The sequence below is a fragment of the Tachyglossus aculeatus genome, chromosome 21 (genome assembly GCF_015852505.1).
Source record: "Tachyglossus aculeatus isolate mTacAcu1 chromosome 21, mTacAcu1.pri, whole genome shotgun sequence".
Lineage (NCBI taxonomy): Eukaryota > Metazoa > Chordata > Mammalia > Monotremata > Tachyglossidae > Tachyglossus > Tachyglossus aculeatus.
Window position 1 is genome coordinate 9,677,870 of NC_052086.1, and position 14,126 is coordinate 9,691,995.

Here is a 14,126-nt window from a genome sequence, read left to right on the forward strand (position 1 = left end):
TGGCTAAAATGCCTTTAAAGAAATAAAATCGATTTTAATAGGCAATGGGTAAATCATTTTTCCCCTTAATTCATTCTGTAGTCATCAAGTAAAATATATATTTTCCTTTCGGAACTGGTGAAATTGCCCTTTTGGATGTCTCCCTTTTCGTCCTAAAGTGTGGAAAAACACAGCATTTTTCTTTTTCTGTTTAGTGCAAACCATAAGCGATGTCTATACGGTAGAACAGGTAAAGATGACAGTCTTTCAGAACGAGCAGAAGGCCGGTCCGTTCTATGGCATCCTTTATGCGTACATCTCTATGCTCAACATTGACGATGACTCTGCAAAAATATCCAACAGATGGTAAGCTGCCGGCGGATTTTTTTAGTATATTTGTGAGAAATTAGATGATCAGTCTATCAGTGATATTTGTTGAGTGCTCAACACTGTACTAGAGGACTGTGGATATGGTGAATGTGCCTTCCTGAAGGTCAGTCAATCGTATTTATTGAGCGCTTACTGTGTGCAGGGCACTGCACTAAGCCCCTGGGAGAGCACAGTACAACAATAAACAGACATTCTCTGCCCACAAGGAGCATACAGTCTAGCAAGTGAATGAACTCATGTAGCAGGCTGATTCGAAGCCCACAGCAGTAGCGTATTATTTATGTATGTAGACTGTGAGCCTGCTGTTGGGTAGGGACCATCTCTATATGTTGCCAACTTGTACTTCCCAAGCGTGTAGTATAGTGTTCTGCACATAGTAAGCGCTCAATAAATACGATTGAATGAATGAATGAATGTATATCGAAGTCTGTTACCCCCTCTAGTTGGAAAACTTGTGTGTACAGATTCCGTCGTATTGTATTCTCCCAACCGCTTAGTACGGTGTTCTGCACACAGTAAGCCCTCAATAAGTACCCATGATGATGATGTTGATGATCGTTCAGTTTGGGGGGACTGGGGAAATGTCTTCTGGGGGTGGCCCCCTTAGTCCAACCCTGTCTCCCAGCCAATTACAGCCCTCGCTACCCTCTCTCTAGACTGTAAGCTCACTGTGGGCGGGGAATGTGTCTGTTATATTGTTAGATCATCCTCTCCCAAGCGCTTAGTACAGTGCTCTGAACACAGTAAGCGCTCAATAAATACGATTGACTGACAGACTCCCTTGGAGATGGTGACCCAGGTGGTGAACACTCCTATTTTAAAATAGCTTGTTTTTAAATTTCATCACTGTTGACCTTTTACTGACTCTCGTTTTTAATATCATCTTTAGTAATACTTCTTAATATTGATAGGGGGTGCCATTAAAAATTCTGAATTAAAAAGTGTTCCATTAATTCAAAGGAAAACTTCAGCTTCTGCCCATGGCTCCTTTGCCCCGTGCATCTCTTGAGTCAAAACACTAAAAGTCCGTGGGTTTACTTTTCTTTCTAATCTATTATCAAGTGCCGTCGAGTGGTTTCCGATTCACAGCGACTCTATGGAGGTATTTTCTCCAGAACGTCCTGTCTTCTGCCTTAATCCGTAACCTCGCTAATGGTTCTTCCGTTATGGTTGTTACGGTTTCTATCCGTCTGGCTGCTGGTCTGCCTCTTCCACATTTTCCCTGGACTTTTCCTAGCATTAGCATCTTCTCCAGAGAAGTAGTCCTCCTCATTATGTGCCCAAAATATGCTAATCTGAGTCGAGTTATTTGGCTTTCCAAAGACCACTTTGGCTTAATGTACTCCAAAATCCATTTGTTTGGTTTTCTGGCAGTCCATGGTATTCATTCATTCATTCAATCGTATTTATTGAGCACTTACTGTGTGCAGAGCACTGTACTAACCACTTAGGAAGTACAAGTATTTGCAAAAGCCTTCTCCAACACAACATTTCAAAAGAATCGATGCGTTTTCTATTCTGGTTTTTCACCATCCAGCTTCTAGGCAGCATTAAAGACTGTGTTGTGGAACACCCTAGCCACAAATCCCCGGCCCCACCATCGATATTGCATTAGTAACAGGGATAGCCTACTCTAGAACAGAAATGACATTTTAGAAGGATTGCCTTAACCGCCCACTTTCCACTTTCCACTGCAGGAAACTTCAGTGAGTGATAACTAGTTTTGAAAGTATCTCGCCAACTTTTCACTTTGTGCTTGGAGATCAATCAATCGTATTTATTGGGTGCTTACTGTGTGCAGAGCACTGTACTAAGCGCTTGGGAAGTACAGGGTAGGGGCTTCCAGGGGTGGAAGTCCCAGCCCCACACCCCACCACAACCTTGAGGGCAGGGATCCAAAAAGCTCAGGGAGACCCCAATCAATCCATCAGTGGGACTTATTGAGCACTTACCGTATGCAGAGCACTGTACTAAGCACCTGGGAGAGTATGACAGTTGATAGACACAATCCCTTCCCTCAAGGAGCTTCCAGACCGTCATCGTCATCATCAACAAAGATATTTATTGAGGCCTTTCATTCATTCAGTCGTATTTATTGAGCGCTTACTGCGTGCAGAGCACTGGACTAAGCACTTGGGAGAGGACAATATGACAATAAACAGACACATTCCCTGCCCACAGCGAGTTTGCCGTCTAGAGGATTTAGAAGGTCTAGAACTTACTGTGTGCAGAGGGCTGTTAGTAATCGCTTGGGAGAGCCCGATACATCAGAGTCTGCCCACAACAAACTTCCAGACCAGAGCGAGGGCAGACGTGAAAATGAATCACAGAACGTCACTACCACCTTCCCCACAGCGGGCACTGACGTGCAGAAGAGAAACCCAGCCGAGCCGACCTCGTTTATTCGTTCAACATTTTCCCTCGGCCCTGCAGAAAAGTTCCGTTCACTTAAAGTTCTCTGATTCTTAGGTTTCCGCTACCCCGCCCAACTCATTTTGATGTTTTCTCGCTCTTTCCTCAGTTCAAGCTGTGGCTCCATTGTGAGTGAAGAATCCGCCTTTTGCACGTATCCATCCTGCAACTCTGACCCTTCAGCCCTCAAACCGGTTTTTCCCAGCTTTAATTTATCGATCGACCTCTCAGACCATACGGGCACCCTCCGTTTCTGTAACCTTACGGGCAGCGTCGCCGAGGAAACCTTGGGTTGCACGGTAAATTGTGAAAGGGACTCCTTAAAAAAAAGCCGATTCAGTCAGTCATGTTTATTGAGCACTTACTGTGTGCAAAGCACTGTACTACGCACTTGGTACAGTTCACAGTCCAGAGGGGATCTGACACACTGAATTTTGGGGAACTTGGAGAGTGAAGTTGGAGCCGATTTTGATCGTTTTCATACACGAGACAAATAGTAGTTGTAATAGTATTCATTGAGTGTTTACTATCTGCAGAGACCGTAGTAAGTGCTGGGAGAGAATTCACGGAGGGTAATTAAACCCAGTCTCCGTTCCCCGTGGGACTCACAGTCTAAAAGTTCACAGTTGTGAGCCCCCCGTGGGACAACCTGATCACTTTGTAACCTCCCCAGCGCTTAGAACAGTGCTTTGCACATAATAAGCACTTAAAATACCATTATTATTATTATTAAAAGCTGATATTCCCATTGACAAGCTGGGAAAGTGGAGTCTTAACCAGATTACTTACAAGGAAACAGCTGGTTTAAGGGTCAACGAGTATTCATCGGGGACGTCCTGTCAGACTACGGGGAAGTATCAGTGATTTCCCACAGGTATTCGGCCCTGGGAGAGTCCTATTCAAAGTCTTCATTAGTGACCCGCGTGAAAAATGTTTTCAAGGAGTGGAAAATAGGTTCCTTGGACAGAGGTTAAAGAAACTGGAGTCAGCCTAGAAAAGAGAAGGGTGTGAGGTCATTTTCAGCAGGGAATGTATCTACTGACTGTGTTGTAGTAATAATAATAATGATAAAAACGATGGCATTTATTAAGCGCTGGGGAATTTACAAGGTGATCAGGTTGTCCCATGTGGGGCTCACAGTCTTAATCCCCATTTTACAGATGAGGTAACTGAGGCACAGAGAAGTGAAGTGACTTGCCCAAAGTCACACAGCTGACAAGTGGCCGAGCCGGGATTTGAACTAATGACCTCTGACTCCAAAGCCCGGGCACTTTCCACTGAGCCACACTGCTCCCAAGCACTTAGTACAGTGCTCTGCACACAGCAAGCCCTCAATAAATACAATTGATTAATTGACGGATTGGGTGGCTTACCAGTCTTCTAGCTTTTGAAGAGATTTTCTGGGACAGTGGGGTTGGTATTGACTTATTCTCTATGTCCACTGACTGAACAGGGAGAAAAGGGCTTAAATTAAAGGAGGGAAGATTTTGGTAGCCCATAATGGAGAACTTGTTCACTACTAGGGTGATAAAAACCCAGAGCGTTCTATTGTACTCTCCCAAGCGCTTAGTACAGTGCTCTGCACAAAGTAAGTGCTCAGTAAATACCATTGATGATGAAGATGATCGAAGGAGGCCGGGGCGTTTCCGCCCTTGAAGAGTTTTAGTTCTGGTTGTTTCCGTTATTCACTTACCGGAGGAGAAGGGCTAAGACCAGAGGGTCTTTTAAGAGACCTTCCAGCTAAATGATTCTATAATACCTTTTTTGCATTTTAGAAATCATACTCTGTTTTAACAAAAAAAAAAGTAGTGAAGAGAAGTCCTCCTTGATGATTATGATATTTGTTAAGGGTTTATTATGTGAATGAATGAATCTTGGTATTTGTTAAGCGTTTACCATGTGTCAAGCACTATTCTAAGAGTTGGGGTAGACTCTAGCTAATCAGTTTGGACACAGTCTCTGTCCCACGTGGGGCTCACAATCTTAATCGCCCCAGCGCTTTGAACAATGCTTTGCACATAGTAACCGCTTAATAAATGCCATCATTATTATTATTATTAATCCCCATTTTACAGATGAGGGAACTGAGGCACAGAGAAGTGAAGTGACTTACCCAGGGTCACACAACAGACAAGTGGCAGAGCTGGAATTAGAACCCAGGTCTTTTCTGACTCCCATGCTGCTTCCTCTATTCTAAGCAGTGGGGTAGATACAAGTTAATCAGGTCAGACCCGCTCCTTGTCATTCATTCATCCATTCAGTTGTATTTATTGAGCGCCTGCTGTGTGCAGAGCACTGTACTAAGCGCTTGGGAAGTCTCGGCAACAGACAGAGACGGTCCCTACCCAACAACGGGCTCACAGTCTAGAAGGGGGAGACAGACAACAAAACAAAACGTGTCGACTCTGACACGTAGAAGAGAAAACAGGCATCATTCCCCATTGTTCTTTGAATACCATTTGGCTCTTTCCAGGGAATCACATAAAAATGTTGGGAAACGATATTTATTGTAGGTTTTGGTAAATTTCAGTCTCTAAAGCAGTACTATTTATTGAGCACCCAATGGTGCAGGGCACTGTACTAAAAGCTTGGGAGAGTACAACGCAACAACATAACAGCAGCAGAAGCAGCGTGGCTCAGTGGAAAGAGCCCGGGCTTTGGAGTCAGAGGTCATGGGTTCAGATCCCGGCTCCGCCACTTGTGAGCTGTGTGACTTTGGGCAAGTCATTTCACTTCTCTGTGCCTCACTTCCCTCATCTGTAAAATGGGGATGAAGACAGTGAGCCCCACATGGGACAACCTCCCCAGCACTTAGAACAGTGCTTTGCACATAGTAAGTGCTTAATAAATGCTAGTATTATTATTATTATAACAGACACATTCCCTGCCCACAAAGTTTAGAGACTGTGGGGGAGACAGATGCTGAAATAATTCACAGACAGGAGAAGGGAGGAGATCTGGATATGAAAAGAAACAGAGTCAGACTCTAACAAGGAAATGTTTAGCTTTTGAGCTGCTCTCTCACATTTGTAACTTCTCTCATTCTGTGATTCAGAAACATTATTTTTGATCTGTTCACCAGGTGTCTGAGTTTCTTGCTCTAAAGGAAGAACAGAAAACAGCATTGAAGTGGCAACTTCTTTTGGAAAGAAGCAAGATTTATTTGAAAGTGAGTGTTTTACAGTAATATCTTTATATTCTCCTAGCAGACTTACTCTTTTTTCAGCCAGGTTATGTTCTCTTCCCTTCCTCTTTCCACCAAATCTCCCTAGCCGCCCCCCCCCCACCCCAGCACCCCCCCACTTCTTGCAAACGAGCAAGGATTTCCCTAGTTCTCTTGCTATAAAATCCACAGCGCAGTTTTTCATAGATATTATAAATATCCCGAACGAGTGGAAAAACAACACCACCTCTCCCTCTCTTTTTCTTTACAGTTTTTTCAATCATCCAATGCAAAAAGTGGATTGAAAATAAAAGTGCTCTCGTGTAAGCTTGCAGATCCGATAGAGGCCAGTAGCAACTTGTCTGGGAATGATCAGACCAAATAACACGTTAAAAATGTCGAAGCCTTTCTGTGAAGCTTAAAATTTCACTGCCTCGAGAAACTGCATTCCAATTGAACAAAAAACGCGTGCCCACGTTAAAAAGAAAAATGGTACTGTTGCTTTTTGATCTACTGTCAGAATAAAACTTTAGCGGCTGAAGGACGAGAAAGTTGACGTCTGAGTGTCAGGAGCGAGTCGAGTCGGGGATGTAGGGAACTGATATCATCATGGGGTGGGGGGCGTCAATTAGATTAATTATCCCAGACCCCTAGCGGGGTCCAGAGCCCCCTCGGATCTGCAGAGCCCGCTCCCACGGACCACCGGTGGGGTGGATTTGGGGTCCCCAGTAGTAGGAAGCACAGTCTGGAGGAGACGGGCGGCAGAACTGGGGTTCCCTCCCGGGCTGGATCAGGAGGGGCTGGTCTGGGATCGGAGGAGTCCCCAGGTTGCCTTTGTTCCTGGACCTCTCACCCTGCCTGGGGGTGGGGGAAGAGAGGGGTGTTTAGGGGGATGCACAAAGGGCAGAAGGACCACCTTTACCCCCCAGGCGTGCCCCTGCACTTCCGCACCATCCTCAGCGCGGTCCTTCAGTGCCTGCGTATCGTTCAAATGATTAGCCAAGGCCTCATTTGGGAGGGGAAAATGACTCCGATTTGGTTTATAGACTATTAATTCAGTTCAATTCCATTCAGTCGTTTTTATTGAGCACTTACTGTGCGCAGAGCACTGTGCTAAGCACGTGGGAGAGGACAGTACAACAACCAATTCGCTGCCCACGGTGAGCTCCCAGTCTAGAGGGGGAGACAGACATTAAGAGAAATAAATAAATAAAGCCATTTTCTGGCGATTCATCATCATCATCAATCGTATTTACTGAGCGCTAACTATGTGCAGAGCACTGTACTAAGCGCTTGGGAAGTACAAATTGGCAACATATAGAGACAGTCCCTACCCAACAGTGGGCTCACAGTCTAAAAGGGGGAGACAGAGAACAAAACCAAACATACTAACAAAATAAAATAAATAGGATAGATATGTACAAGTAAAATAAATAAATAAATAAATAGATTCGAATAAGGACCTCGTTCTCTCTCGGAGTGTGATTTTTCAGTCAATTGGAAAATGGTCACCAGTGGTTAATAAATCTGGTTCATTTTCACTGTGCTAAGCACGTGGGAGAGGACAGTTCAACAACAAATTCCCTGCCCACAGTGAGCTCCCAGTCTAGAGGGGGAGACAGACATTAAGAGAAATAAATAAATAAAGCCATTTTCTGGCGATTCGAATAAGGACCTTGTTCTCTCTCGGAGTGTGATTTTTCAGTCAATTGGAAAATGGTCACCGAGGTTAATAAATCTGGTTCATTTTCACTGCTCAGCGCTTAGAACAGTGCTTGGCATCTAGTTTCTAGACTGTGAGCCCGTTGTTGGGTAGGGACCGTCTCTATATGTTGCCAGCTTGTACTTCCCAAGCGCTTAGTACAGTGCTCTGCACACAGTAAAAGCTCAATAAATACGATTGAGTGAATGAATGAACAACTTCCCTGCCCACAGTGAGCTCCCAGTCTAGAGGGGGAGACAGATATTAAGAGAAATAAATAAATAAAGCCATTTTCTGGCGATTCGAATAAGGACCTTGTTCTCTCTCGGAGTGTGATTTTTCAGTCAATTGGAAAATAGTCACCGGGGTTAATAAATCTGGTTCATTTTCACTGCTCAGCGCTTAAAACAGTGCTTGGCATCTAGTTTCTAGACTGTGAGCCCTTTGTTGGGTAAGGACCGTCTCTATATGTTGCCGACTTGTACTTCCCAAGCGCTTAGTACAGTGCTGTGCACACTGTAAGCGCTCAATAAATACGATTGAATGAATGAATGAATAGTAAGCGCTTAACAAATACCGTAATTATGATTATAATTCTTTCTAATAAAGAGGTTTGGAACCATTATTTTACTTCATTCCTTCATTCAGTCGTGTTGTGGCTCAGTGGAAAGAGCCCGGGCTTTGGAGTCAGAGGTCATGGGTTCGAATCCCGGCTCCGCCACGTCTGCTGTGTGACCTTGGGCAAGTCACTTCACTTCTCTGAGCCTCAGTTCCCTCATCTGTAAAATGGGGATGATGACTGTGAGCCCCATGTGGGACAACCTCATCGCCTTGTATGCCCCCAGCGCTTAGAACAGTGCTTTGCACATAGTAAGTGCTTAACAAATGCCATTGTTATTATTATTATTGAGCGCTTACTGTGTGCAGAGCACTGTACCAAGCGCTTGGGAAGTCCAAGGTGGCAACATCTAGAGACGGTCCCTACCCAACAGTGGGCTCACAGTCTAGAAGGGGGAGACAGGGAACGAAACCAAACATATTAACAAAATAAAATCAGGAGAATAAATAGGTACAAGTAAAATAAATAAATAAATAGGGGAATACTTCAGATGGCAATATCACATGCCTCATATTTGATAGGATATCCTGAGTTTTCGGGGCCAGTTTTTCCTCCAGTTGCCCTGTGCCCTGTTAAAACGGGGTGCCCTTTGTCCCTTGAAGAAAAAATTGTAAACATTCGCCGCTGTATTCTTCTGCCAAGCTGGTCTCACACTGGTGACGGAACTGCTAGTGTGCGGCTGGTTTTGGGAACGCTCCGGCTCCTGCTTCCCGGCACCCGCCATGCCTTCACGGCTTGGTGGGGTTGGGCAGGGAAGGGGAGAGAGAGAGAGAGAGAGGGTCACCCCTGCTCTGACCCTGTCAATCAATCAATCAATGGTATTGATTGCAGCCTGGCCAGTGGATAAAGCACAGGCTTGGGACCAGAAGGTCATGGGTTCTGATCCCAGCTCCATTCATTCATTCAATCGTATTTATTGAGCGCTTACTGCGTGCAGAGCGCTGTACTAAGCGCTTGGGAAGTACAAGTTGGCAACATATAGAGACGGGCCCTACCCAACAGCAGGCTCACAGTCTAGAAGGTGGCAGCGGTGGGGGTGTGTTGTACACTTGTGGCTTGACCTTGGGCACTTCTCTGGGCCTCAGTTTCCTCAGCTGCAAAATGGGAATTCAGTGCCTGTTCTCCCTACTTAGACTGTGAGCCCCACGTGGCTCACGTGGGACTGTGTTTGACCTGTCATTCATTCAGTCGTATTTACCATGTGCAAAGCACCTGTACTGAGCGCTTGGGAGAGTACAATATAACAACAAACAGACACATTCCCTGCCCACAACGAGCTCACAGTCTACAGGGATATTAATATACATAAAGTACATGTACATGCAGGTACATACACATATGTGCTGTGAGGTTGGGAGGGAGGGTGAATGAAGGAGCAAGTCAGGGTGACGTGGAAGGGAGTGGGAGAAGAGAGGAGGGCTTAGTCAGGGAGGACTTCTTGGAGGAGATGGGCCTTAAATAAGGCTTAGAAGTTTAGAAGCTCTTTTGTGGGCTCCTCCTCCCCCTCCCATCCCTTTACTGTAGGGGTTCCTCAAGGGTCAGTTCTCGGTCCCCTTCTGTTCTCGATCTACACTCACTCCCTTGGTGACCTCATTCGCTCCCATGGCTTCAACTATCATCTCTACGCTGATGACACCAAATCTCCATCTCTGCCCCTGCTGTCTCTCCCTCCCTTCAGGCTCGTGTGTCTCCTCCTGCCTTCAAGACATCTCCATCTGGATGTGTGCCCGCCATCTAAAACTCAATATGTCCAAGACTGAACTCCTTATCTTCCCTCCCAAACCCTGCCCTCTCCCTGACTTTCCCATCACTGTTGATGGCACTACCACCCTTCCTGTCTCACAAGCCCGCGACCTGGGTGTTGTCCTCGACTCCGCTCTCTCGTTCACCCCTCAATTCCAATCCGTCACCAAAACCTGCCGGTCTCACCTCCGCAACATCGCCAAGATCCGCCCTTTCCTCTCCATCCAAACCGCTACCCTGCTCGTTCAATCTCTCATCCTATCCCGACTGTATTACTACCTCTCCGATCTCCCATCCTCTTGTCTCTCCCCACTTCAATCTATACTTCACGCTGCTGCCCGAATCATCTTTGTGCAGAAACGCTCTGAGCATGTTACTCCCCTCCTCAAAAATCTCCAGTATGTATGTATATATCTTTGTACAGATTTATTACTCTATTTATTTTACTTGTACATATTTATTCTATTTATTTTATTTTGTTAATATGTTTTGTTTTGTTGTCTTTCTCCCCCTTCTAGACTGTGAGCCCGCTGTTGGGTAGGGACCGTCTCTAGATGTTGCCAACTTGGACTTCCCAAGCGCTTAGTACAGTGCTCTGCACACAGTGAGCACTCAATAAATCCGATTGAATGAATGAATGAATGACAACTGGTGGAGCGGAGATTCGAACTCCTGACCTCTGACTCCAAAGCCCGGGCTCTTTCCACTGAGCCACGCTGTTTTAAAACAAAAAGCACGGAGGGGTGGCGTTTTAACCCGGGCAACAACCGGCAGCCGGAAGCAACCGTCTATCTCCGTGGCTTATCGGCTCATTTATACGACCCTAATCTCTCAAACGGCAAAATAATAGAATTGTATGAACTTTCAATGGGAGGTTCAAAGGTCCTTCTACCTCAGCCCAAGATATATCGTCGTAGTTCAAACACCACATCAAATGGTCTCAATTATGATCAGAATCTGGGCTCTGAGCCGCTCCTTTTAAATTTCTATAAGTGTCCCACCAAGCGTAGCATTTATTGCACCTGTATATATGTATATAATAATAATAATAATAATAATAATGTTGGTATTTGTTAAGCGCTTACTATGTGCAAAGCACTGTTCTAAGCGCTGGGGTAGATACAAGTTGATCAGGTTGTCCCACGTGAGGCTCACAGTCTTAATCCCCATTTTACAGAAAGGGTAACTGAGGCACAGAGAAGTAAAGTGACTGGCCCAAAGTCACACAGCTGACAATTGGCAGAGCCGGGGTTTGAACCCATGACCTCTGACTCCAAAGCCCGGGCTCTTTCCACTGAGCCACGCTGCTTCTCTATGCTTCTCTTCTTCTCTAATATAATAATATATATGTGTGTACATATTTATTACTCTATTTTATTTTACTTGTACATATCTATTCTATTTATTTTATTTTGTTAATATGTTCGGTTTTGTTCTCTGTCTCCCCCTTCTAGACTGTGAGCCCGCTGTTGGTAGGGACCGTCTCTAGATGTTGCCAACTTGGACTTCCCAAGCACTTAGTCCAGTGCTCTGCACACAGTAAGTGCTCAATAAATACGATTGATTGATTGATTGATTGAGCAAAGGTGGGGTGCAGAACACTGCGTTAAGCGCTGGGGTGCGGGGCAGTGAGGGTTGAAGACACAATCCTGGCCCACAAGTAGTTTACAATCTGCAACTTCCCTTTATTTCTGCAGGGGCAGGGGAGGGCATCACTCCGGCGGGGGTCCCGGTGAGGACGAGGTCGCCCTCGTCCAGGGGCAGGACGGACGGCACGTAGCCGACAAGGTGGGGCGCGACGAGGGGGCGAAACGCTTAGCCGGGGTCCAGGCCAGGCCTTGGGCCCGACACTCGTACTGAACGTCCCCGGCGATCAGTGCTTTGCACATAGTAAGCGCTTAACAAATCCCATCATCATCATTATTATTATTATTATTATGTCAAGTTGACCATGGTACATGGGAAGCAGCGTGGCTCGGTGGAAAGAGCCCGGGCTTGGGAGTCAGAGGTCATGGGTTCAAATCCCGCCTCCACCACATGTCCGCTGTGTGACCTTGGGCAAGTCACTTCACTTCTCTGAGCCTCAGTCACCTCATCTGTAAAATGGGCCCCACGGGGGACAGCCTGATCACCTTGTAGCCCCCCCCAGCGCTTAGAACAGTCCTTTGCAGTCAATCAATCACTCATATTTACTGAGCGCTTACTGTGTGCAGAGCACTGTACTAAGCGCTTGGGAAGTACAAATTGGCAACACATAGAGACGGCCCCTACCCAACAGTGGGCTCACAGTCTAGTAAGCGCTTAACAAATGCCATCATTATTATTATTATTATTATAGTAAGTGCTTAACAAATGCCATTATTATTATTATTATAGTAAGCGCTTAACAAATGCCATTATTATTATTATTATTCCTTCTAAACAACAGTGGGCTCACAGTCTAGTAACCGCTTAATAAATGCCATTATTATTATTATTATTATAGTAAGTGCTTAACAAATGTCATTATTATTATTATTATTATTATTATTATAGTAAGCGCTTAACAAATGCCATTATTATTATTATTATTCCTTCTAAACAACAGTGGGCTCACAGTCTAGTAAGTGCTTAATAAGTGCCATTATTATTATTATTCTTCCTTCTAAACAACAGTGGGCTCACAGTCTAGTAAGCGCTTAATAAATGCCATTATTATTATTATTATAGTAAGCGCTTAACAAATGTCATTATTATTATTATTATTATTATAGTAAGCACTTAACAAATGCCATTATTATTATTATTATTCCTTCTAAACAACAGTGGGCTCACAGTCTAGTAGCGCTTAACAAATGCCATTATTATTATTATTATTCCTTCTAAACAACAGTGGGCTCACAGTCTAGTAAGCGCTTAATAAATGCCATTATTATTATTATTATTATTATAGTAAGCGCTTAACAAATGTCATTATTATTATTATTATTATAGTAAGCGCTTAACAAATGCCATTATTATTATTATTCTTCCTTCTAAACAACAGTGGGCTCACAGTCTAGTAAGCGCTTAATAAATGCCATTATTATTATTATTATTATTATTATAGTAAGCGCTTAACAAATGTCATTATTATTATTATTATTATAGTAAGCGCTTAACAAATGCCATTATTATTATTATTATTCCTTCTAAACAACAGTGGGCTCACAGTCTAGTAAGCGCTTAACAAATGCCATTATTATTATTATTATTCCTTCTAAACAACAGTGGGCTCACAGTCTAGTAAGCGCTTAATAAATGCCATTATTATTATTATTATTCCTTCTAAACAACAGTGGGCTCACAGTCTAGTAAGCGCTTAATAAATGCCATTATTATTATTATTATAGTAAGCACTTAACAAATGTCATTATTATTAATATTATTATTATTATAGTAAGCGCTTAACAAATGCCATTATTATTATTATTATTATTCCTTCTAAACAACAGTGGGCTCACAGTCTAGTAAGCGCTTAACAAATGCCATTATTATTATTATTATTATTATAGTAAGCGCTTAACAAATGCCATTACTATTATTATTATTCCTTCTAAACAACAGTGGGCTCACAGTCTAGTAAGCGCTTAATAAATGCCATTATTATTATTATTATTATAGTAAGCGCTTAACAAATGTCATTATAATTATTATTATTATTATTATAGTAAGCGCTTAACAAATGCCATTATTATTATTATTCCTTCTAAACTGTGAGCCCGCTGTCGGGTAGGGACCGTCTCTATGTGTTGCCAACTTGTCCTTCCCAAGCGCTTAGTCGAGTGCTCTGCACACAGTAAGCGCTCAATCAATACGATTGAATGAATGAACGAACGAAAGGCGATTGAGTGAATGAATGAATGATTACCGCTGTCGTCGGGCCCGAGCGCCAGGCCGCGTGAGGGCACCGGCGCGGCGGCGCTGATTGGCCGCGGCGGAGGGCGCGTGGGCCGGGGGCGGCGCTGATTGGCGGCGGGCCGGCGCGTGGGCCGCGGGCGGCGCCGATTGGTCGCGGGCCGGGGGCGGCGCCGATTGGCCGCGGGCCGGGGGCGGCGCCGATTGGCCGCGGGCCGGCGCGTGGGCCGAGGGGCGGCGCT

At 44.5% G+C, this 14,126-nt stretch overlaps 1 protein-coding gene across 1 annotated transcript in view; it reads left to right on the top strand.

Moving 5' to 3' along the window:
- The window catches only part of MEIOB (meiosis specific with OB-fold), a 28,450-nt gene extending 21,965 nt beyond the window's left edge, over positions 1–6,485 (top strand). The window contains exons 11-14 of the mRNA XM_038763298.1: positions 195–345; positions 2,891–3,080; positions 5,864–5,950; positions 6,216–6,485. Coding sequence (XP_038619226.1) covers positions 195–345; positions 2,891–3,080; positions 5,864–5,950; positions 6,216–6,329 — 542 coding nt within the window. The 3' untranslated portion in view covers positions 6,330–6,485. The remainder of the gene's footprint in view (positions 1–194; positions 346–2,890; positions 3,081–5,863; positions 5,951–6,215) is intronic.
- The last annotated feature ends 7,641 nt before the right edge of the window (positions 6,486–14,126 follow it).